Genomic DNA, 21,316 nt, shown 5'->3' on the forward strand with positions numbered 1-21,316 from the left:
CTGGTCCGAGCGGCTGCGCAGTGACGCTGTCGGGACGTCATAAGTGCTCGGAACACACAGAGCGGGCGATGTTCCCTCCCACGCTCCTGTCATGCACAGTCTGGCTGCAGGCTGTTCCCACTGTGCCCAGGGACTCTGCCCCCACTCCCGGGTCCACCCTGTGCACCCATTCACTCAGCCAGCATTCGGGACCAGATGATGGTACATGCTATGAAATAAAACATGGTGCTGTTGAGCTTCGTTTCTTGATGCACTTGTCAGGAGTTCCCCAGGGAATCTGCAGCTATAGGAGAAGTAGATAGCCTATGTCTGTCTGTCTATCTGTCTGTCCACTATCTATCTTGTCTGTCTGCCTAGCTAATCTGTCTGTCTGTGCGGAGAGAGAGGAAATGAGGGACTTAGCACCAGCAGCTGGCTATCGTGCTAACACAGTTCTGGAGGCTGAGAAGTCCAGAGCAGAACCAGGTACAGTTCAAGTCTGAGTGTGAGCCCAAGGGCAGGGAAGCCCAAGGTCACGTCTTTTGGACCGTGAGGAAGAGAGAAATGACTCTTTCTTACTTGCGCTTTTCTTTTATCCAGCCCTTTCATGGGTAACTGCCGTTCACCCCCGTTAGGGAGGGGAGCCCTCTTTATTCAGCCTACGGACTCAAAAGTTAATTTTTCCTGAAAGACCTTCACAGACACCCACAGACATAAATGTGGGCACCTCCATTTATGGGTTCCCCATGGGAACCCTCAAATGGACATGAAATCAACCACTTCACCCTTCAAAAGAGGCCAAGGGGTCCCATCTCTTCTGCATTTTTCGAGTTAGTGACTGTGCTTTCTCCGTGGCGGGCAAGAGAAGTGTTTGTAAAAAATCAATAAAAGGGCCAGAGTTTGTTCTGTGCACAAGCTGGTGAGGTCTGCAGCCACCTGGTCAGAGACACATGGTCCACTGGTGGCACAGCAGGTGTTCACTGCCTGGCTACATGCGGGCGTCAGACCCCAGGCAGTCCTAAGTTGCACACCCAGGAAATGGCGCTATCCAGATCTCTTAGGGGAAGAAAAGGTCCTGAGGTCTGTTAAAGAATGAAGGTAGAAGGGCCTCCCTGGTGGTTAGGTCTCAGTGCTGTCACCACTGTGGCCTGAGTTCGATCCCTGCCCAGGGAGTGACCCCGTATGGTGCGGCAGACCTCTCCTGTCTCCCGCTGCTCCCCTCAGCAGTGTGTTTCAGTAGATCTCCCTGTACTGCTCCCCACTCTGTCTCTAGTGAATCCTCTCGCCCCCAGCACCTCTGGCCTGCACCCCACTTCTTCTATGCAAAAAAAAAAGTCAATAAATAAAAGAGTTAAGGGGACCTCCCCGATGGCACAGGTGTTAAAGACAGAGCTATGGAGCTGCTGCAGCACATGTTAGGTCCCCTGCCGGCCAGGGAGGGGCCCCAGGGCGCAGCAGACCCCTCCTGTCTCCCCACTGCCCCCTCAGCAGTGGACTTCAGTACATGTCTGCTTCCTATCTATCTCTGGTGAATCCCCTCTCGTATGCATAAATAAGTGAATCTTAAAAAAAAAAAAAGAGCTGAGGTAGAAAAGTTCAGTTTGGCAATACCTGGTGAGGCTGAAGACATGCAACCCAGAATTCCCTGCCTCGAGCCTTTGTGACATGCTGCCATGTGAAGAAAACGGGAGTGTGGGTCCAGGCCATGAGGGTGGTAGAGGAGGCTGCTGGACCAGGTGATGGTGCGGGGGCCTGGCTGCCCACAGCCTTCCCATCTGTCCACCTGCAGCCCCTGGTGCCAAGCAGAAGGGGTGCAAAACCCAGCCACACACATGGCTGGCTTGCACATTGGAGGATGTTTATTGAGATGCTACTTGCAAAATTAAAAATTGGAATCCAGCCTCATTTTACATCTCCAGGCAAGGGATGACCAAACCATTGTTTAGTCCACTAATGGGATATTATCCAGCAGACAAAGTGCTGTACATAGCACTTGAACTGTGTCAGCAATGCTGTAAACCTCAGGAATCAGAGCTGAGGGGAAAGTGGCAAAAGGGTAGGCTAACTCATGCCCTTTATTTACAATCAAACGCACATTTGCTTCGCATTGTTAATGGATATAGATGTGCACAGTTAAAAACAAAACAAGGCAAAGAATCTACACACTCCAACTTCGGCATGGAGATGACTTTTGGGGATGGCAGAAGAGAGGGAGCTTAAAACTAGTTTTAAGAGGAAACAGGACAAAATGAAAAATTTGTCAGTTTGGCAGTTAGGCTAGTCCCTTTGCTGAAAACGTTTATAATTAAAGAGTATGGCACATCTGGCCTGAGCGCACCTGGAGGATGAGGTCTCAGATAACCTACAAATTGTTCCCCTTTCTGGCCATGAGAAGAGGGAGAGAGGCGCTCAGTTCCCCCAAATCTTGTCTCACCCGGCAGCTGGTCAGAGGGAAGCCGTTGTACTTCCCCAGCCTGACCACTAGGTGGGGCCAGCACGCAGGGTTAGAAGTGGCGAGACTCGCTCCAGCAACTTCCACCCAGGAGGAAGCAATTTTTGCAAGACAGGAGGCCGCACAGAATTTATTGGCCATCAGGAGAGGCAAGTAGGGGCAGAAACCAGTGCCCAGTTAACAAAAGCACCACGAGTGAAGCACCTTTCACAGGTGTTGGTATAGTATCTATCTCCTAGTCATTAAAATTACCCCAGGTGCAATTCTTAGGCGTTAAAACTGATGTCAATAAGGGCTTCAAAGAACGCGGGTCCCCACTCCCACCTCTGACCGACACCCCTCCCCACCCCAGCCCACAGAAAGTCCCAGAGGAGCGGGCGTCCTTTGGAGGAGCAGCTGGCGTCCTTTGGAGGAGGAGCTCACCGCGTTTACTCTGAAGTGCTGGGCTCCAGGTACAAATATAAAGGCGCCCTGAGGGCTTCAGTTCACATCCGGGGCTCCGTTCTGATCAGCTGTGTGACTTTGGGTGACTGTCTTAACCTCTCTGGGCCTCAGTCTTCTGCTCTGCAAATGGTGGGGAGTGCTGTTCCCAGCCTCCAGAGCTGTTGCAAGGGTCAAATAAGATTATACGTAGGAAATTCCTGGGATATCCTAGTAGGTCTTTGATAAAGTGTAGAAATCTTGGTCCCTAGCGGTCCATACAGTGCACAGAGTTTAATGCTGTCCTGAGGGGTGAAAACATCTCCAGCTGCCAGCCCCAGGAAAGTGGGAGTATGTAATGGCTTCGATAGAGCAGCAGCCAGTTCCAAAGGGGTGATTCATTCTTTCGATGGGACATGTTTTTAGAGAGCAGCTTTCCCAGCAGGCCCCGGACAGATACCGCCCCTCCCTACCCGGAGGGACCATACACCCTGGTAGGGCAGAACCAGCATGAGGTGTGAATCTGAGGGCAAGACCATGAGGCAGGGAGGAGATCACCCAGGTGTAGGTGATGAGGCGGGCTTCCTGCGAGAGACACAGCTGAGTCTTTCAGACATGAAGCTCCCTAATTCTGAAAACAAAAAGGCGAGCAAAAATCCCCGAGCCATTAGGCAATATATCTGGCCCAGTGGCATTTTAAAAATAACATTCTGGAGGCTTATTTGCTTATGACTTAGTTCACCTTTGTCATGAGCGTAACTTAGACGTTTTAGTAAATTTACCAAGTTGTGCAACCGTCACTATAAGTTGCTCTTAAAACATTTCATCACCTCTATATCACCCCTCGCGCACACATTTACAGTGAGTTTCTGTCCCCAGAGCTGGTTACCAAACTAGTTTCTGTTTTGATAGTTTTGCCTTTTCTGGAAAGTTCCTCTGACCAGACCCTCTTGGGGTCTTGTGTCCTGCTCCTCTGGTAGCATTGTATTGCTCTCCCTCAGCATTAAGTGGTGGGCTTTGGGGGAGATGTTGTGAGTTGGACATAATATACATATAGTAAAATAGTCTCAATCTTAAGTTTTTTATAACAAAGGTGATTAAAGTATATGAAACTGGACGATGCACACTTTATTTTTTTTAACTTATCTTTCTTTTCTACTGAGGTATCATTAGAACACTATAGGTCTCAGGTGCTGTTTCTGTTTCTCATCTTACAACACACCCATCACCAAACGCCCGGCCTCCAAGCACTCAGGTCCCCTCTACATGTTCCACTTCCCTCCTTCCCCTCCATTAAGCTCCTTCTGTTGTCAGATTCTAAGGGTTTGTTTCTGTTATGTTTCTTCATTTGATTTTGATTTTTTTCAATATGTTCCACAATGAGTGAAAACAAATGTTGTTTTTATTTCTCCTTCTGACTTATTTCACTTAACATCCCTTTACGGTCCTTCCACATTACCAAAAAGGGCAAGATTTCACCTTGTTCACGACTGAGTAGTATTCCACCACATACATGTACGTTTTTATTCATCTGTCATCTGGTCCTTCAGTTCTTTCCGTGTGTTGACTGTTGTGAAGAGTGCAGCCATGAACATGGGATGCATATGTCTGTCCAAATTAGTGTTTTCATATTTTCCAGTAAATACCTAGAAGTGGTAGCACTACTTTGAAATTTTGTAGAAACTCCATATTGTTTTCCACATTGGCTGTACCAATTTCTACCACCAGTGCATGAAGATTTCTTTTCCTCCACATCCTCAAAATATCACTTCGCTACTGTTTAGTGCTATGAGCTGAGTACGCTTTATATGGACCAATTCTCTCTTCCCTATCCACAGAAAGGAGAACAGGGCTTTCAAAGCCCTCTGAGAGTCACTAAACAGAATAAACTCACTGCTGGCTTCTGTTCCACCTCATGTGCTTCCTCCTTCCAGCCCCAGTGCGGTGCGAGGGCATCAGGGTCTCCTGCTGCCCTTGCATTTCTGTGCCCCATCCTGAATTCCATGCTTGGTGCATCATAGGGCTTGTCACCAGGAAACCCCTGGGAAAATGGGGGTGTCGTGGGTTGTAACTTCACCTGAACATTTAAAAACTTGAGAAAAAAGCAGACGCACAGAGAAACATTTAAAGTAGGCGTATTTGCAAAGGGAGTGAGGAGTTAGCCCAGGGCATTACCATGAGACTGTTTGAGCTGAGACCCCAGGCTGCAGGTCGAAGCTGGAAAAGCAATGGAGCGAGAGCACAGGTGTGTTCAGGTTTAAGCCCAGCATGGCTTAACTGCACCCTGGCTTGGCAGGCTTCAGGAAGTCAGGCTCACAGCTTGCTGGGAGTTAGTCTTGAGGGCACAAAGGTGGGCATGGCCCACCTAAAACATTCTTTGACTCCTTGAAAATTTCTTGAGTAACACTCAGGACTCGGCCCCTCCCTGCTGATGTGGGGTGAGGGCTTGAGGGACAGGGAAGAGGGTGGACACATTGGGACAGCAGCGGAGAGGGCTTCTATCCACTCCTCTTTGGGGCACCTGCACTTTCTTGTGGGCCCCCCACCAGGGCCCTCGGCTCTAGTGCTCCCTGGAGCCTCCATGCTGCTAGAATTCACTCCTGCCTTTCCCGTAATTGAGTACAGATCTGTCTTAGGTCTCCCAGCCCTGGACCCAGATTTACTCTCTCACTTTGAAGAAACATCCTCCAGCCCCTTCGTTCTGTTCTTTTCTTGACTGGCACCATGCGGTTGCCTGAGGGGGGGGGGCCCTTCCCTGGCCCCCTCTGTCTGGCCCTGGAGCTCAGCTCAGGGTGGGTGACTTCTGCTCTGCTCAGGCTGAGTCATGTGCGGGCTAGCTTTGGGCCGTGCCATGCTGAGAACAAATCTCAGAGAAAGTAAGATGGAGTTTTTGTTTTCTTTTGCACTTGAGGGTTTCATGCAACTTAACCATTGAATCTTGGTGACCTTGTTTCCCTGGGAAAAGATACTGTCTGGCCCTTGACAGATTTTCAGCACCACCCCAAACCCCTCCCGCTGCAGTCCCAGCCAGCTTGAAAACACCCCTCCCGCACTGCCGGCCGGCCTCTGCCTCCTCTCGCTCGGGGAAGGTGTTCACGCCTCTCACCTGCCCCGCTGCCCTGCCGTGCCTGTCCGGTGGGCACCGAACCCTTGCCCACGCGGGTCCCTTCCAGGAGGGCTCCTCTCTGGAGCGCTCTCCTCTAGCGCTCTGTTACCCTGTTCTCTGAGGTCTCCCCAGGACAGTCACTGAGGGCAGCTGGCCCCCGGGTGTCGCCGAGGTGGGGGACAACCTTCACTCTGCGCACGCGCACCTTCAGGGGGTGAAAATACGCCTCTGAACAATACGCCTCTGCCTGTTCTCCCCGAGACTGGGAGCTGGCGGTGGGGCGCGGCAGCAACCTCCTCCTGCTTGCCACCGTGTCCCCAGGGCCCAGGCCGCGCCTGGCGGAGCCTGGCTCTTGGCTGACCCCAGGAAGGGAGAGGCGTGCGGGGCCGGTGCTCGCCGGCGGGGCGGGGTCTGGAGGACCCGCACGCTGCTCCAGACACGTCTCTCTCCGGAGCTTACCTGAGCGCACAGACGTGCGCGGCGTGTTTGCACGGGGTTTCTCAGGAACCCCGTAAACGTCCAGCCCCCAGTTAAGCCCAAGACCAAGGCCTGGTCTTGCCCGGTCAGCACCTGGTCTCCCAGGCGCCCCGCGGCCGGCGCCGCCCCTGCCTCGCTGTTCAAGCGGAGACCGGCACTGAGATTATTTAGATTATTTATTTATTTACCTAGTTAAACGCATAAATCTTTTCTTTTTCTTAAAAAAAGATTCTGTATGCATGCTAGCACTGGGGTGCAGGCCAGAGACACAGAGGCAGTGAGAGGAATCACCCCAGACAGAGTGGGGAGCAGAACAGGGGGGCTGCCGAAGGGAGCAGCGGGGCTCCGGAGAGGTCTGGCGCGCCCCGTCGCGTGGGTCAGTCCCTGGCCGGACCCAACCCAACGCGCAGGAGCCTCTGCGGACAGCCTCTTAGGGCTGCGCTTTAACCACCAGCGAGGGAACAAAATACATAAATCTAAGGACACAGTTGAACGATGTGTTTTGCCTCACAGTAACTACCACCCAGACAGACCGGCATTTCTCACCGCCCCGGCCACCGGAAGCTCCCCAAGGCCGGAGGCCAGGGGAAACCCGCTTCTGACGTCTGGAGCCCTGTGCTGCCTCCTGTCTGCTCCCAGCCATCTGAGTGAAGAGATTGTGTAAACCTGGAGGCCCCGCCACAGCCGGGCAAGGACAGAGGAAGTGCCTGACCGAGGGCACCACAGGTTTTCCGGGAGGGAGGCCTCCAGGGTGATGTCCCTGGGGCCACAGCGCCATGGGCAGGGGCGAGCGCTGGGGTCAGGGTGGGAGGCCGCCAGGACAGGGCACACTGAGGCCTGGCAGGAGGGCAGAGGGCTGAGGCTCCTGCTCCTGATGTTAGTGGGCGCCTCCCTGGCCCTGCAAATCCGGGCTCTCTTGCGCTCTCTCCCGCCTCTCTCTGGCGTCCTCAGGCCTGTGTCTGGCCTCGGAGTGACGCTGCCCTTTTAACCGTCACCTTCTAGGCTCAGGTGTCCACAATCCTCAGCGCCCCACACCCCTAGTCCAGCTCCGCACAGCGCGAAGGCATGAAGGAGCCTGGCTGTCCACTCAGGTACCGCCCCGGGTGGGTAAACCCAGCAGAGCCCTTACGGGCCCCAAGCTTCGGTTCTCACCCTCGCAAGCTACTCCCTTCCCACTGGACCGTTGGACACTGGGGGAGGCGAGGTAGACGGTCACACATGCATCCCCACCCGGGTCCCTGCCCCTGGAACGGGTCCCATGGGATCTCCCGTGTTAAAACAACAGCAGCTGCAACAGTTTACATTTCAGGCCAGGCACCATTCCAGGTACTGCCCGGTTTCCTCAGCAATCCTGGGAGGACGCGAGGCCTTGTGCCTCTTCTTAGAAGCCGGGTGACATCAAGTGTGACCCCCACACAGGCGGGGATGGTGCCCACACTGACCTGGGCTAGACCTTGTGCTCTTCCCGCCCCTTTCCCCAGCCACTGGCCCCCTAACCCCAGGCCTCAGTTTCCCCCTCTCTAACGTGATGTAAGAAGAGGCACCCTTGAGGGGCCCCAGAAAAGCAACGCTTTCAAGCCCTAAATCCCTGTCTGTAGGTCGGTATTGCATCACAGGTGGGAAGGGGCGTTTTGGGGTTCTCTTGGGAATAAACTGGACTTGACCTTCAAGCTCACTTTGCTCAGTCAGCCCTTGCTGGGTTGTGCATGAGGCAGATTTGAGACCTTGGTGTGCCCAGGCCTTGGGGTCAGACCTGAAAGGAAGTTGCTTCACCTGAGGTTCTAATCACATCATGTCCGAGCTGTGTGTCTTAAACAGGAAGCAGAAGGGTGCAGTCCCAGAACTTTCCACACAGTGGGAGGAGCTGGTGTTGGGGTGCAAGAGGAATCACCCTGTACCCCCACCCCCAAGCTCCTCTCAGACTAGATGAACAATCACACAGCATCACACAGGCCAGCAGAGACAGTGCAATGGCTACTGGTGGAGAATCCACCAGGGCGGCCAGTCTGAGGCAGGCTGGAGGAGACCAGGACTCTTCATCCTGATTTGACCCCTGGGCCATGGAGGACAGAGGGACAGAGGCGAGGATCACACAGACAGGCGGTGAGGTCATCCTTAATCTGACAGTGAAGATGAGATTCTTGGATAGAGGGCACGTTCACTGATAAATCTGGAGTGGATGAGACCCCCACACCACCTCCACCTGGGTCAGAAAAGGGGAAAGGCGATTGCTTTTTTGATTAGGAGAAGGGCAGATGCTTAGGATACCTGAACTTAGATTAGGGAGGGCAGAGGACTCCAGCAAGGACAGCTGCTTCTCCCAGCCTTCAAGGCCCTCACCCGACCATGTGCATTCCTTAGGTCCTGATAACAGCTCCCAGCCTCTCGGCCCTGACTGACCTCTGGTCCACAGCAAGGTGACGAGAGGCCTCCATGGGGCCTACGGAGAAGATCCTCACTGAGTCTTTTGAGGAGACTGCCCACATGAGGACTTGAGCCTCTCTCTGGAGCTCTGCACTCCCCTCACCCCACGCCAAGGCAGCCACATTCAGGTGTGGTCTGAGCCCCGAAGGGCGAATCCAAACACCAGGGGCTGCAGTGTGAGCTTCCGGCCAAATCCTGAAAATCTGCTAGGAAGAACAGCCCAACGTCTGCTAGGAAGAACAGCCCAATACTGGGAATGTGTTAACTGACAAACGCTGGGTATTTCAGATTAAGGAAAGCACACGACGGCCGTGTGCTGGAGCCTGCCCCAGACAGCAGGCCCTGGCCCGGGAGCTGTGCATGTTGCCTTCTGTGGAAACCTGGGGGTCTCCTTGCAGAGGACCCCATGAAGGTCACTGAAGGGGTCATGCAGGACATCCCCTGGGTTATCCCAGGAGAGCCACAGGCATCTTTATCAGCCGACCAGAGCGTCTGACGCAGGCGCAGAGAGGAGGAGGCAGCCACGCGGTGAGCAGCCACCAGCAGCAGGAAGCAGCGGGACAGCGTCTCCCCTCGAGGCTTCGGGGAGCAAAGTCTCCCGCCACCACTCGGCCTTCAGAACTGTGAGCAGGGGGCCTCCCCGGTGGCCTAGGGGTTGAGTCTCAGTGCGACCACCGCTATGGCCTGAGTTCGATGCCTGGCAGGGAGTGACCCACGTGACGCAGCAGACCCCTCTGGCTCCCGCTGCTCCCCTCAGCAGTGCGTGTCCTGCTCCCCACTGTCTCCGGTGAATCCTCTCACCCCTGCACTCTGGCCTGCACCGCAGTTTTTTTATGCCTAGTTTTTTTTTTAAATGGGAATAACAGTAGAACTCCTCTTAAGTAAATAAGTTAGTATCTCCCTGGCCACACGGTGAAGGTTATAGGAGTGTTGTTTTGAAAGTACTGCATGACGATGCCTGGTTCCAGGAAGCACTTAAAAATGTTAGCAGTTATTCTAATTCGTTATTTATAATAAAACATTGGCTTCCATTCCGTGGAAAGGAATGGACGTGATCCTCTCTCTGGTTCTGATTAACATGTTTCTCTTCTCGCCCTGAGTCACCCAGAGCTGGGGGTCAGGGCCAGCTCTATGTGGTCCTCTGGGCACTCTGACTAACTTGCACAAGGGGCTTTGCACTTAATAAAGCCTCCCCCCCCCCAAATAGCTGGGTCAGCTTGGGCTCACAGCTCTTCCCGTGCTGTAGTGGGGAGGGACAGGGCCCCCCTCCCCCGTGTGAGCTGTGTTGGTGACACACAGGGTCTGGCTGCAAACAGGCTTGAGGAACGTGGGCCCCAAGGGGAACATGGTGTTTTGCCTGCAAGAGGTGATTTAGGGTCCTCCTACCTCACCCTAGGTGGTTTATCTGCAGGCCTGGGTGTTTCTCTCCGGACCTCCTCCCTTTGCAGAGCAGAGGGGCCACGCCTCCCAAGGCTGTCCCCACCCTCGCCCCCCACCCCCACCGCAATCAGGCTCTCCCTTGGCAAACCTGTCGCTTGCAGGGGTAGCTCTTTCTGCCCGCTGTGTCTGTTCAAGTGTGCTTTCCCGCCCTCCCCTTTCTACAATAAACCTGCCCTTTGGATACTAAAGAAAATAGGAGATTTTCGTGTCCTATTTCTGAAAGGCAGTGAGTGTGGTGGAGTTGCAGAGTGTGGTCAGTGCCCCACGGGCAGCTCATCTCTGCACAGGGAGGAATTTTGAACGAGCAAATTGTGCAAGGGAAGAAGCTGGTGAGACTCAAGCCCGGCTCTCCTGGGGGCTAGGCGGGGCCTGGCTGGGGACGGCTGCACCTCTGCCCAGCTCTGCTTCTGCCTAGTTCTGAGGACCTGCCCACTGGTCTCCACCTGCCACGCACCTGATGACTCTCCAGCCCAGGGTGATGCTGCTGAAGATAAAACAAGTGGGTGCTACAAACAGCACGTGGAGGCCCTGGGAAGTCACAGCTGGCAGCCAGCACGAGCGCCCCGTCTGCAGGTGGAGCCCAGAGGGGCCGCCCAGCTGCCCCCCCCACGCCCCAGCCCGGGCTCAGCGCTGCCAGAGGAAGCACAGACTGGTGCTTGGCCACTTCAGCCACCAGCATATTGGGATGAGTTTAAAGTCCACAATCAGAAAGCACTGTGTCTGTGACAAGAGTCCTGCGGGAAAGGGGAACGGAGAATGTTAGGGTCCTGGAGGTGGCCAAGGAGTGGGAAGGGGTCCCGTCCTCCTGCCTCTGCAAAGCCCGACCCAGACAGAGCCAGCCCATGTGGCCGGCTGAACGGGCGCCTGGAACGCGGCGCCCCTGCGGGCCCCTAGGAAATGGATTCCTGATGTGGACACCGGAAGGGACCGCCTGCCCGGCGGCCTGGGGGAAGCGGCCTGGGTGGGCCTGTGAGGGGGGCCAGCATACGTCCACCTGGTGCCCACTGGCCCTGGAGACTTTGCCTCCAGCCACACGCAATGGCAGCGTCTCGGAAAGTGTCTTGGCAGTGGTTTGTGCTGAGACAGACATTTCTCCTCTCCCTCTTCCTCCATCTGCCTCTCCTGCCAGCCAGCCGGGTCCCCTCCAGGAAATGCTCCCTGCCTGGCCGCAGTGCTGTGTCAGCCCAGGCTCTGGGCCGGAGTCTGGAGAGGGCCAGCCAGGCTTGCAGTCAGAACCTGGAGGGGCCTGGAGCTTGCGAGGAAGAGGAGGGCGTGGGCGGCCCCAGGTGCTTGCCGGCCCCCTCACAGGTGGGTCTCTCTTTCCACCGTCTCTTTGGCACCATGCAGGGGCTGCAAATACAGCCGGAGCAGGCAGTGGCCGTGGCTGGTCTTTAATTTTTTTTAACACAACGTGAGCCATTTCAAAGCGTCCAGCCCGCAGCTTGCAGCACGCTCACACTGCCAAGCAGCCACCCACCCTCCATTTCAAGAGCTTCTTCATCTGGAAAGAGCCTGGCGCCTCTGCCCCCTGCCCCTGGCCTGCCTGTTGACAGACAGCCTGAGACCACCTGGTGCTGCGTGGGGCCTCCAGAGTGGCTCCTTACACCACGGTGGGGCTCCCCAGCACCGCCCCAGATCGCAGGTGCTATTAGACTGTCATTTCTGTGGCTGAATAATGTATTTCTGCCATGTGCCTGTGCCATCTTTTCTGGCCGCTGGAGGTGACAACTTTTGCACTCTAAGAGGCCGCATGACCCCCTGGGGCTCCCTGACAAGGGAAACACAGTGAATGGAGAGGTTTCCTCGCCCACATCTGGCCCTGGGGCCCAGGCTGAGCACAGCCAACAAGCTGTCTCACTTCCCATCCCTCTAAAAGGGACTGACGGTCACATCTGCCTGGAGGATTAAGTCCCACAGCGTCTCTGATGAGCCTGGCATGGGGTGCCGAGCCTAGGGACTCCGTGGCCACTACCTCCTGTGACTACTGCCCAGGACAGGATGGTGTTGCCCATAAAGGCCCTTGGGGCCAACAGCCTGGCACAAAGCCCCAAGTCAGCTGGGTGAGTGTTTGTGCTGTTACATGCAAACTAAATAAACTAAACCCACAACTGGCTTCCTGCCCCGATCGGTTATCAAAGGGGGGTGTCCTGAGGGCAAGACCCCAGTTTTATTGTCCTGGTTCTGGTCTGCCCAGCTGCTGGTCCCACTCAGGGACACTCTGGCCTTGTTCCCCATGCTCCCCCGGCATGCCTGGAAGGGCCAGGGCCAGGGCCCGGGACCCAGGACCCAGAGCCACACTGGTGCGCTTGACTTTCCTGGGCAAGATCCTGTGTGGAAGAGGAAGACCTCAACCGATCGGCTCCACTCGGAGACGGAGACGCATTGGCTTGGTAGAGTGAATCCACGAGGCGGCACCCCTAGCAGCAGGCAGGCTCTGCAGGGCCTCTAGAAATGGAAGGCTTTTATAGTCAGAGCGGTGGGACCAGGCTATTAGCAAAAGAAAGATCCTTTTGGCAAAGCCACCTCCCTGGGGGCAAGTAGGGGCATCTCTGCAGATGACTTCATGGTGCTGATCAGGAAACTCCAGGAAGGGTGGCTTAAATTCCAGTTTGGGGAGAGGCCAGCAGAGCATCTGGGTTCAGTCTTGTTCCGCCCTGAGCGACTCCACTGGGACCCCTTGTTTCCTTGTTTGATACAACATGTTGCAGTGGCCCACTGGCAGGCCCAGGACCGCCGAGTGTGGCTCATCAGCAAAGAGCAGCCGCTCCCTGGGGTGGCCGGTTGGCTAATGAAGAAACTGCAGTGTGTCATCAAGTGATGCACGTCACCGACAGACAAGGGAAAGGAGAGGCGGGGGCGGGCGTGGGGTAAGTGGCGTTGGGTGCGGCGTAGTAAAGGAATGGGCAGGCTTGGTGGTCCCTGTGGGCCTCTGGGGCCAGTGAGGCTTCATGGACACGTGACATGCCAATCCCGTGGATGCCTGGAGGAGGAGAGGGAAGAGAACCTCAGGCAGAGAGGCCAGGACAGTCCTGGGGTGTGGGTGGCTCAGCAGGAGAGTCAGCGTGGCTCAATTTGTGACCGGCGCAACCGTAAACCTTACAGACGGTGCCTCCCGGAGAGGGCGCTGGTGACAGCCGCCAGGAGGCTCCGCTGGGCTTCGTGGGTGGAGCTGCTGGGTGGACACCATGCACACGCCTGTCTGAGCAGCCGCTCCAGAGCAGTCCTGGCGGCCAGGCGAAGGAGCCGGAGACGGGGGGCGGGGCCGGGCGTCTTGCTGAGCTGTGCGTGTCCGGCTGTCTGGCCGTGTGGCCGCGGCGGCTGCTGTTTTGAGGGTCGCCTGTCCGGCGCTGTGCTGGAGCTCCCTCCCATGTGGCAGCAAGACGCCACTTTAATGGCCTCCGTGCAGGACTGAAAAATACTGGACAAGGCTTTGGGCAAAACAAATGGCCATGATTGGCCTCAGTAACTCCCGTTTCCCCCTGGTTTGTTAAATAACCCCCTGCGTTGTTTTCCCCTGAGCCCGAGAACAATAGTGTGCACCGGTAGAAGCCCTGACAGTGACCGGTACGCTGTTTGGGCAGCGTCCCTGGCCTCGTTAGTCCCTTTTTGCCTGATACCAAAATGGCTGCGTGAAGGGGCAGGAACAGAAGAGGAGCAGGGAGAGAACCAGCTGAAGCCAGATGGGACGGGGTCATAATCACCCGCCAAACTTTGGCTTTTACTCTGAGATGGGAAACACGCAGAATTCCAAGAAGAGGAACATACTTTAACTGCTGTTTGTTTAGCAATAAAGGAAACTCTTAGACTCAGAGGCCTGGTGGCTCTGCGTTCAGGGCCTTGCTGGCTCATGGGTGCGCAGGCTTTAAGACGGCAGGGTCTGGCCCCCCGGGGGTGGCAAAATGGGGACGCAGCACTGCCAGTAACCACAGCTCCTTCAGCGCGAGCTCAATCCCCAACACACATGGCGGCAGACCTCTCCTGCCTCGCCCGCTGCTCCCCTCAGCAGGGCACTCCTTGGACCTGCTCCCTACTCTCCCCCTGGTGAATCCTCTCAACGCCCCTACACATGGGGCCTGTACCCCAGTTCTGTAGGAATAAATAAAAGAATCCTTAAAAAAAAAAAAAAAGGCGGCAGGGTCTCAGGCTAGCCTGGAGCGTGAGGTCTTGCAGCCAGAGCAAAAACTCCCAGGGAAGGTCTCTGATTGGCTCTGCCCGTACCAGGAGCATTGTCATTGGCTGGCCGGCGCCACGCCACGCCCCCTGGGAGAAGACGTGGACTCCGGTTGGCCAGCGTTGCAGGCAGAGCGGCGGGGCTCCCCAGCGGCTGGGGTGAACGTCCCCCGAGGGCTGCAGGGAGTGGGGGCGGCCAACTGAAACAACGGCCTGGCGCCCGGAGTCCGGTCCTGCGGCATCTCCTCCTGGAGTCCGCCCCAGGCGGGGCTGTGGCGCCTTCGGAGAGCACCCCCTTCTTGAAGGGGGGAACCGCTTTTCATCAACACTGCGCCTGGGGCGGGCTTTGATGACCACCATACCGGTCTGACTTAAAAGGTCGCTTCAGCAAGGTCCTTTTAAAAACAATCACTGCATTTCCCCTTCACCGGCAGGAAAAGACTCGCCGAGGTCAGGATCCAGAGCTGAGGTGGGGCTCTTCCTTCTCTTTGCAAGCCACCTGTGAAGTCACAGATCACTGGTCTCCGGGAGCCCCAGGAGACACGAGGAGGCTGGGCGGGAGGCGCAGGCCCTGCTCCTCCTGCTGGGCTGTGCGGCGGTGCAGCGGGAGGTCTGTGGGAGGTCTTGTTGCGAACACAGCACAGCAACACCTGAAGCCGAACCAGGTGCATTTTCACACCTTTTTCCACCATGTGACCATCTCCCAGGTCAAGAGAGAACATTCCCACACCCAGGAGCCTCCTTCCTGGGAGGCCGGGGGACTTGTCTCCCCAGGTCTTGTTTTTGTGGCTGCACACCTGTATCTCCCAGGCCCCCGGGCACAGCCCACGGCGGGCACTCGACCCTCTGCCCAGCATTCTGCACACCCCACCCCCAGGGCTCCTCTGCTCTCCACAAGGCAACGCCACTTTTTATCCGCAAAGAACCAAACCGGAGCCCAGCAAAAAGTGACACCATCAGCACCACCACCCTCAAAAATAACAATGATGGCTTCCATTGGCTGAGGGAGGCTGTAGAGACACTTTTGGCCAAAGATCAGAGGAGGCTTGGTCCTCCTTGCCAGGCCCTGGCTTAACTGGCTCGTTTCAGCAGGCAATGAGGAAAGTTTCCTACCTGCAGTCACGCACAGCAGAGGATCGCCCCACAAAGCCTTCTTGTTTTTGGCTCCAGGTAGCAGCAGGTGATAATCTGCTCTTTTTTTGTGAGATTTTCCCAGCTGGTTTTGCTTTCCGTCTTGCGGTTTCAGAAGACCGCCGGGACAGAGCAGGCCCCCTCGTCTGAGGAGGGGAAGTCGTGGAAGGGGTCCCCACTTGGGCCATCTCTGGTCCAGGATCTGGGGGATGGTGCAGCCACGGGACCCTGGCCCGTAACTGAGCTTGTTGACGGGAAGACAGCCACAGGCCTGGCCCCCGGGGTGCAGAGGGAGGCTCGTGCTGCACGTTCTGTGCTCAGAGGCACAGCCAGAGATAAGGCTTTTTTGAAATACCCAATACTATATTCTGTCCTGTTCCTGTTCCCATCACTTTATCTTGTGGTGCTGCGATAACCCCAATTTACAAGCACAGTTTGCTCAGATGAGGGAAATCCTGGGATGCAGCAAATGGGCGCCCCCTCCCCCAAGCCCCCGACTCCCCACCCCACCGGCAGAGGCAGGAGTCCAAGACTCCCCTGTGAGGCGGGGGTCATGCCCTCTGTCCATGCCACGGCTCTGGCCAGTCCTTCCCTAGCCTGGCCTGCTTTGGGGAGCTGATGCTGCCCCTCTGGGGACCCTATAGTGACAGGCTGGGGCACTGATTTGCCCTCTTCACGTCCAGCTGTGCTGGTGGAACCAGGACGAGGTCCCACCCAAGGGAGTGCAAGGGGGACGCGGATTTTAAAGCAGATTACAAGAATGGGGCCTATACTCTTGATGCTTCTGTTGCAGAGCTCGGGCTCTTTGGGGGAGCGCCTGTGGGGGACAATCAGGCCACACCTCCCCCCACCCCCGCCCCTGGGGCAGGAGGGCTGGTTTCTGAGGTCACTGCCACAGGCATCCAGAGTTGAATTTCTGATCTCACGATTCTGCAGACTGGAGTCTGGGAGAAGTCAAGGTTCAAGGCTCCTAACGGGTGCTTTTAGGGAGACGCTGCTTCACTCGCATCTTCTAAAGGAATCTGCTGCCTCTTCTGCCTTCTGCTTGTCTTTACAGCTTTGCTCTTTCTTTGGAGGACCTTTGTGATTGCAACGGTGTCACCCCAAAAATCTAGGCTAGCCTGCCCCCCCACACACATGACTTATGCTGGCATACTTGCGAGTCTGGGGTCCGGAGAGGAGGGCCGCGGAGGGGGTGCCCAGTCGCTGTGAGCTCCACCTCCTGGGGGTTCCCGTAAGTGACCCGCTTTGCTGCCCCTCCAGAGTCAGGCTGGCTGAACACCCTCCCCAGCAAGATTTGGGAAAGTATGTCAGGTTTGCCGGGGGCGTGGTCCAGCCCGGGGCTGCACCCTCCGCTGCCTGCAGCATCAGGGCTGAGCCGCCTCCGTGTGGGCAGGCCCTGGTGGGGTGGGCGGTGCTGAGAACAGCCTCCCTCCCTCTCTGCAGGCCAACTCCTCAACTCCTCCTCCTCGGTATTTGAGATCCAGTGGCTCCCTGTTCTTGCCCTTTCCCCGGAGGAGCTCTGCTGTCCAGATGCCTCCCGCAGCCCTGACCCTGGCCATGGAGGTCAACCAGGCGCTCCCGGCCTTCCTGCTCTGCAGCACGCTGCTGGTCATCAAGATGTACGTGGTGGCCATCATCACGGGCCAAGTGAGGCTTCGGAAGAAGGTACGTGCTGTAGCTGGTTTCTCCTGCTGCCACGGCCCGCAGGATGGGGCAGGGGACGGGGCGTGGCCAGAGTGCTGTGCCGCCGGTAAGCCCCATCCGTGACCGACTTCCAGAAGCTCTGTGACTCCCAAAGAGGGTCGGGTCCAGCCCAGGCTTCCATCTGCCCCAGCCGCTCCCCAGCACACAGATCTGATATTTTTAGGGTAGAGCCAGCAAAGCAGGTGTTAAGTGGAAATTCCCAACTCTTCGGCCAGATTGCTCAGAAAGTCTCGAGCGCCAGTTCCAAGCAGGCTCTGCGGAGCAGAGTTTAACCCCAGGCCTTGAGTTAAAACAGCACAACTTGGCCCAAAGGTGAGCTGGGCAGAGTGTGGCCAGGCAACCCGTGGGCAGGGGGTGGGAGGGTCCTCATCGGGGTGCTGCCACCATCCTGGTCCACATGGGGCTACTGACGACCCTCCCAGGCGTCCAGAGACCAGTTGTTCTGGCCACTGTGCCCTGGTGGACCCCTTGGCCCAGTTCAGAGGCAAGGACAGGCTGGCTCTGGCATCACCTGGGGGGCAGGGGGAGTTTGGGGTCTCAGGGATTTTGTCAGGAGCCAAGCTCAGCCCCCCAGCACAGGTACAGACAGGACAGTCCCCAGATGAAGTAGCTGAAGCAGAGATACCTGGGCAGCGCCTGCCCCCGCCCCCACCGCTGTTCCCCGGGGTGCTTCTTCCACCCAACTGAGCTTTACCCTCACTGTCACCGGGGCGGGTGCCTGTTCACTCTGCTCGCAGGAAAGGGCCTGGCTCAGAAGGGGCATCGCTTGCGAAGGCCACACAGCCTGGTTTGAAGCCGGCGTCTGACGCCGGCACCCGCACGCTCCCCACCTTGGCTTCCGGGCCATTCCCCGTCTCCCTGTGAGCTTCACAGAGCAGAGGCAGGAGGCCTCTCCTCAGTCTGTCGAGCTGCTGTAACAAAATACCAGGAACTGGGTGGCTTGTAACAACAGAGGTTTATTTCTCACAGCCTGGAAACGGGATTCCAAGATCCGGACGCCACCGGTTTCGGTGTCTGGTGTAAGCCTGTTAACCTGATTCATAGACAGTTATCTCTTCCGTCTGTCCTCACGTAGTTGAAGGGGTAGGGGAACTCTCTGGGGGCTCTTTTATGTTTCTTAAAGATTTATTTACTTATGCATACAAGAACAGGGGCACAGGCCAGAGGTGTGGGGTGAGAGGATGCACCAGAGACTTGGTGGGAAGCAGAACAGGCAGATGGACTGAAATACACTGCTGAGGGGAGCAGCAGGGAGACAGGAGAGGTCTGCTGGTCCATGTGGGTCACTCCCTGGCCGGGGATCGAATGTGTGCTGCTGTGGCTGTGTATAGCTTCATAGTGCTGTACTTTAACCTGTTGCGCCACCAGGGAGAACCGTCTGGGGTCTCTTTTATAGGGGCATTGATCCCATTCACGAGGGCTGCACCCTCCTAACCAAGGGCCCTGCCTCCTAACACCGTGACATAGGGGCTGGGCTTCCACACTTGAATCTGGAGGCCACCGACATTCTGTCCACGCAGAATGACCCCCACAGAACTAGCTCGCAGAGGCTGGTGAGACCCGAGGGATCGGGAGGCCCGTCTACCCACAGTAACACTCAGTCGGTTATTCCAGGCTTTTGCCAACCCCGAGGATGCCCTGAGGCACGGAGGCCCCCAGTATTGCCGGAGTGACCCCCTCGTGGAACGCTGCCTCAGGCAAGTACGGGGGTGGGGGTGGAGGGGTGGCATCTGAGATTTTCTGCAGAAATTTAATTCAGTCGTTGACTTATTTTTAATCAACTTGGAGAGTAACACATGCTCACAGCTCAGGATTACAAACCCAGAAGAATGTTCAATGAAAATTCACTTCTGCCGCCTGAGTCCCAACCAGTCTGCTCTCCCGGGCAGAGACTCCTGCAGCAACATCCTCTCCGGGAGCTTTCTGCAGCCACAAACGAGCCTGGGCTTTCCCGTGTTTACCCCCAAAGGGTCACCCTTCCCCTGGTCTCTGCCATGCTGTCCCCAAACCACGGCAGAAATTGCTTCCTACCGTGGTGTCGGGAACCCACGGATCATGCTGACACACCGTGCTGCCTCCCAGCCAGCTTCCCGCAGAGGGTGCTCAGGCCGTCCTCGCCTTGCTCTGCAGTTACAGACGGGCACAGCAAAGCCCCGTGATTGCCTCCATGTGGCTGCGTAGCTGCCCTGGTGAGCAGGCATTCCTGCCCCACACCTCTTCAGGTAGGTCCTTTATTTGGAGTGAGTTGAGCATCTTTCCATGTCCTTAGCAGTCAACTTCTAACACATGCTCATCTCAGAAAAGTCAGAACTACTGTTTGCAGGCTATGTGAGTAATATTTTCAATACCTCAAGGAGAAAGGAAAAACCACCCTCGTTTCTATTCACATTGGCATCGTCTTCTAGCTTGTCTTTGCCCTCTACATCTAAATTTTTTCATAAATTTATACCTGTCTTATATACCCACTTTGGGGCTCTGATTTTTTTTTAAAGATTTGATTTATGTATGTAAGAACCAGGGTGTAGGCCAGAGGTGCAGGGGTGAGGATTCCCCAGAGACAGAGTGGGGAGCAGAACAGTGGACTGACTGAAACACACTGCTGAGGGGAGCAGCGGGAGACAGGCGGGGTCTGCTGCGCCCTGCGGGTCTCTCCCTGGCTGGGAATCGAACTCAGGTTGCAGTGGCTGGTGACGGCTTGATAGCGCTGAGACTTTAACCTCCCCACCACCAGGGAGGACCAGGGTTCTGATTTTTTTTTTTAAGATTTATTTATTTGTACATACCGAACTGGGGTACAGGCCAGAGGCTCAGGGGCGGTGAGAGGCTTCACCAGAGACAGAGTGGGGAGCAGAACAGGCAGATCTACGAAGTACACTGCTGAGGGGAGCAGCGGGCGGATCAGGAGAGGTCTGCCGCGCCCTGTGGTCACCTCCAGGGCAGGCGGGAATCGAACTCATGCGGAAGTGGCTTTAACTTCTCAGTGCAATGCTTTTACCCGCTGTGCCACCAGGGAGGGCCATCTGATTTTTTTATAGTTGACATTGTTTTATGAGCACTCGGACAGTGAGGAGGTGGCTCCAGGGAGAGGGTGCCAGTGGGGTTCGCTGGGAAAGTGGGGGGAGCCGCTGGGCAGGAGTGTGACAGGCCACAAACTCACGTCGTTTTCAACGGTCTTGTGGGGACGTCCTTCCAGTTTCCTTAGCCACTCAAAAGAATATCCGGACTTGCGGTCTTACAAAATTGCAGGAATGTGCCCCTCGGTCCCGTGCCACTCTGCTCTCCTGCCCTTTCCAAGAGGACTGAGTAGGTCCGTCCACCCACCCTGCGCTTCGTGAGCACCTACTGTGCGCAGACACTGTGCTCAGCGCTCTTGGGCATAGTGAGGCCCTTGTGGTGACCAACACCCCAGCTTCCCCCCCGCTGCCCAGACTGTCCTGGGCAGTGGACAAGGAGGTGGCGTGCCACCTGGACAGCCCAGAGCCAACTCACAGCGGCCTCCGGGAGGACGTGGGTGGCCTCTCCCAGGCCACGGGCCCACTGAGGCTCAGGCTGGCCACCTGGCCTTGCCAGCAGTTGGCCAGTGTTGCCTGACTGTAGCTGTGCTGGGAGAGACAGTCTGCTCAAGCGGAGCTGGCTTTTTCCCACCTGCAGTGGAGTTTTCCTCCTGAGCACAGTGACCCGCCCCCATGGGCCACAGTCAGGTGGTTGCAATTCAAGCCGGCACTTGGGCGCGCCTCCGGGCGGAGGGTGGTTTCTATCCACCCAGGACCTATTTAGTGAGGACTTGCTCTGCCAGGTCGGGCTGACTGGCCCCCCAGGCTCCTCCTCCACCTCCTGACTTCACATAACCTTGGGAGCCTGGTGGAGGGTGCTGAGGATCACACATCCCGTCCTCTGCTCCCTGAGAACTGGCTGGAACCTGCGAGGAGGCCCTGGGAGCAAAGCCAGTTAAATATTAGGCCGGAGCGGATTTCCGGCTGCAGCGGTCTTCTCCCCGCGAGGGAGCAGGA

At 56.5% G+C, this 21,316-nt stretch overlaps 1 protein-coding gene across 1 annotated transcript in view; it reads left to right on the forward strand.

Moving 5' to 3' along the window:
* The first annotated feature begins 17,060 nt into the window (after positions 1-17,060).
* The window catches only part of PTGES (prostaglandin E synthase), an 8,385-nt gene continuing 4,129 nt past the window's right edge, over positions 17,061-21,316 (forward strand). Inside the window, exons 1-2 of the mRNA XM_004677254.2 lie at positions 17,061-17,267; positions 18,921-19,003. Of these exons, the coding sequence (XP_004677311.1) occupies positions 17,133-17,267; positions 18,921-19,003 (218 nt within the window). The 5' untranslated portion in view covers positions 17,061-17,132. The remainder of the gene's footprint in view (positions 17,268-18,920; positions 19,004-21,316) is intronic.

This window comes from Condylura cristata, unplaced genomic scaffold, assembly GCF_000260355.1.
Source record: "Condylura cristata isolate star-nosed mole 26May11 unplaced genomic scaffold, ConCri1.0 scaffold00006, whole genome shotgun sequence".
Classification (NCBI taxonomy): domain Eukaryota; kingdom Metazoa; phylum Chordata; class Mammalia; order Eulipotyphla; family Talpidae; genus Condylura; species Condylura cristata.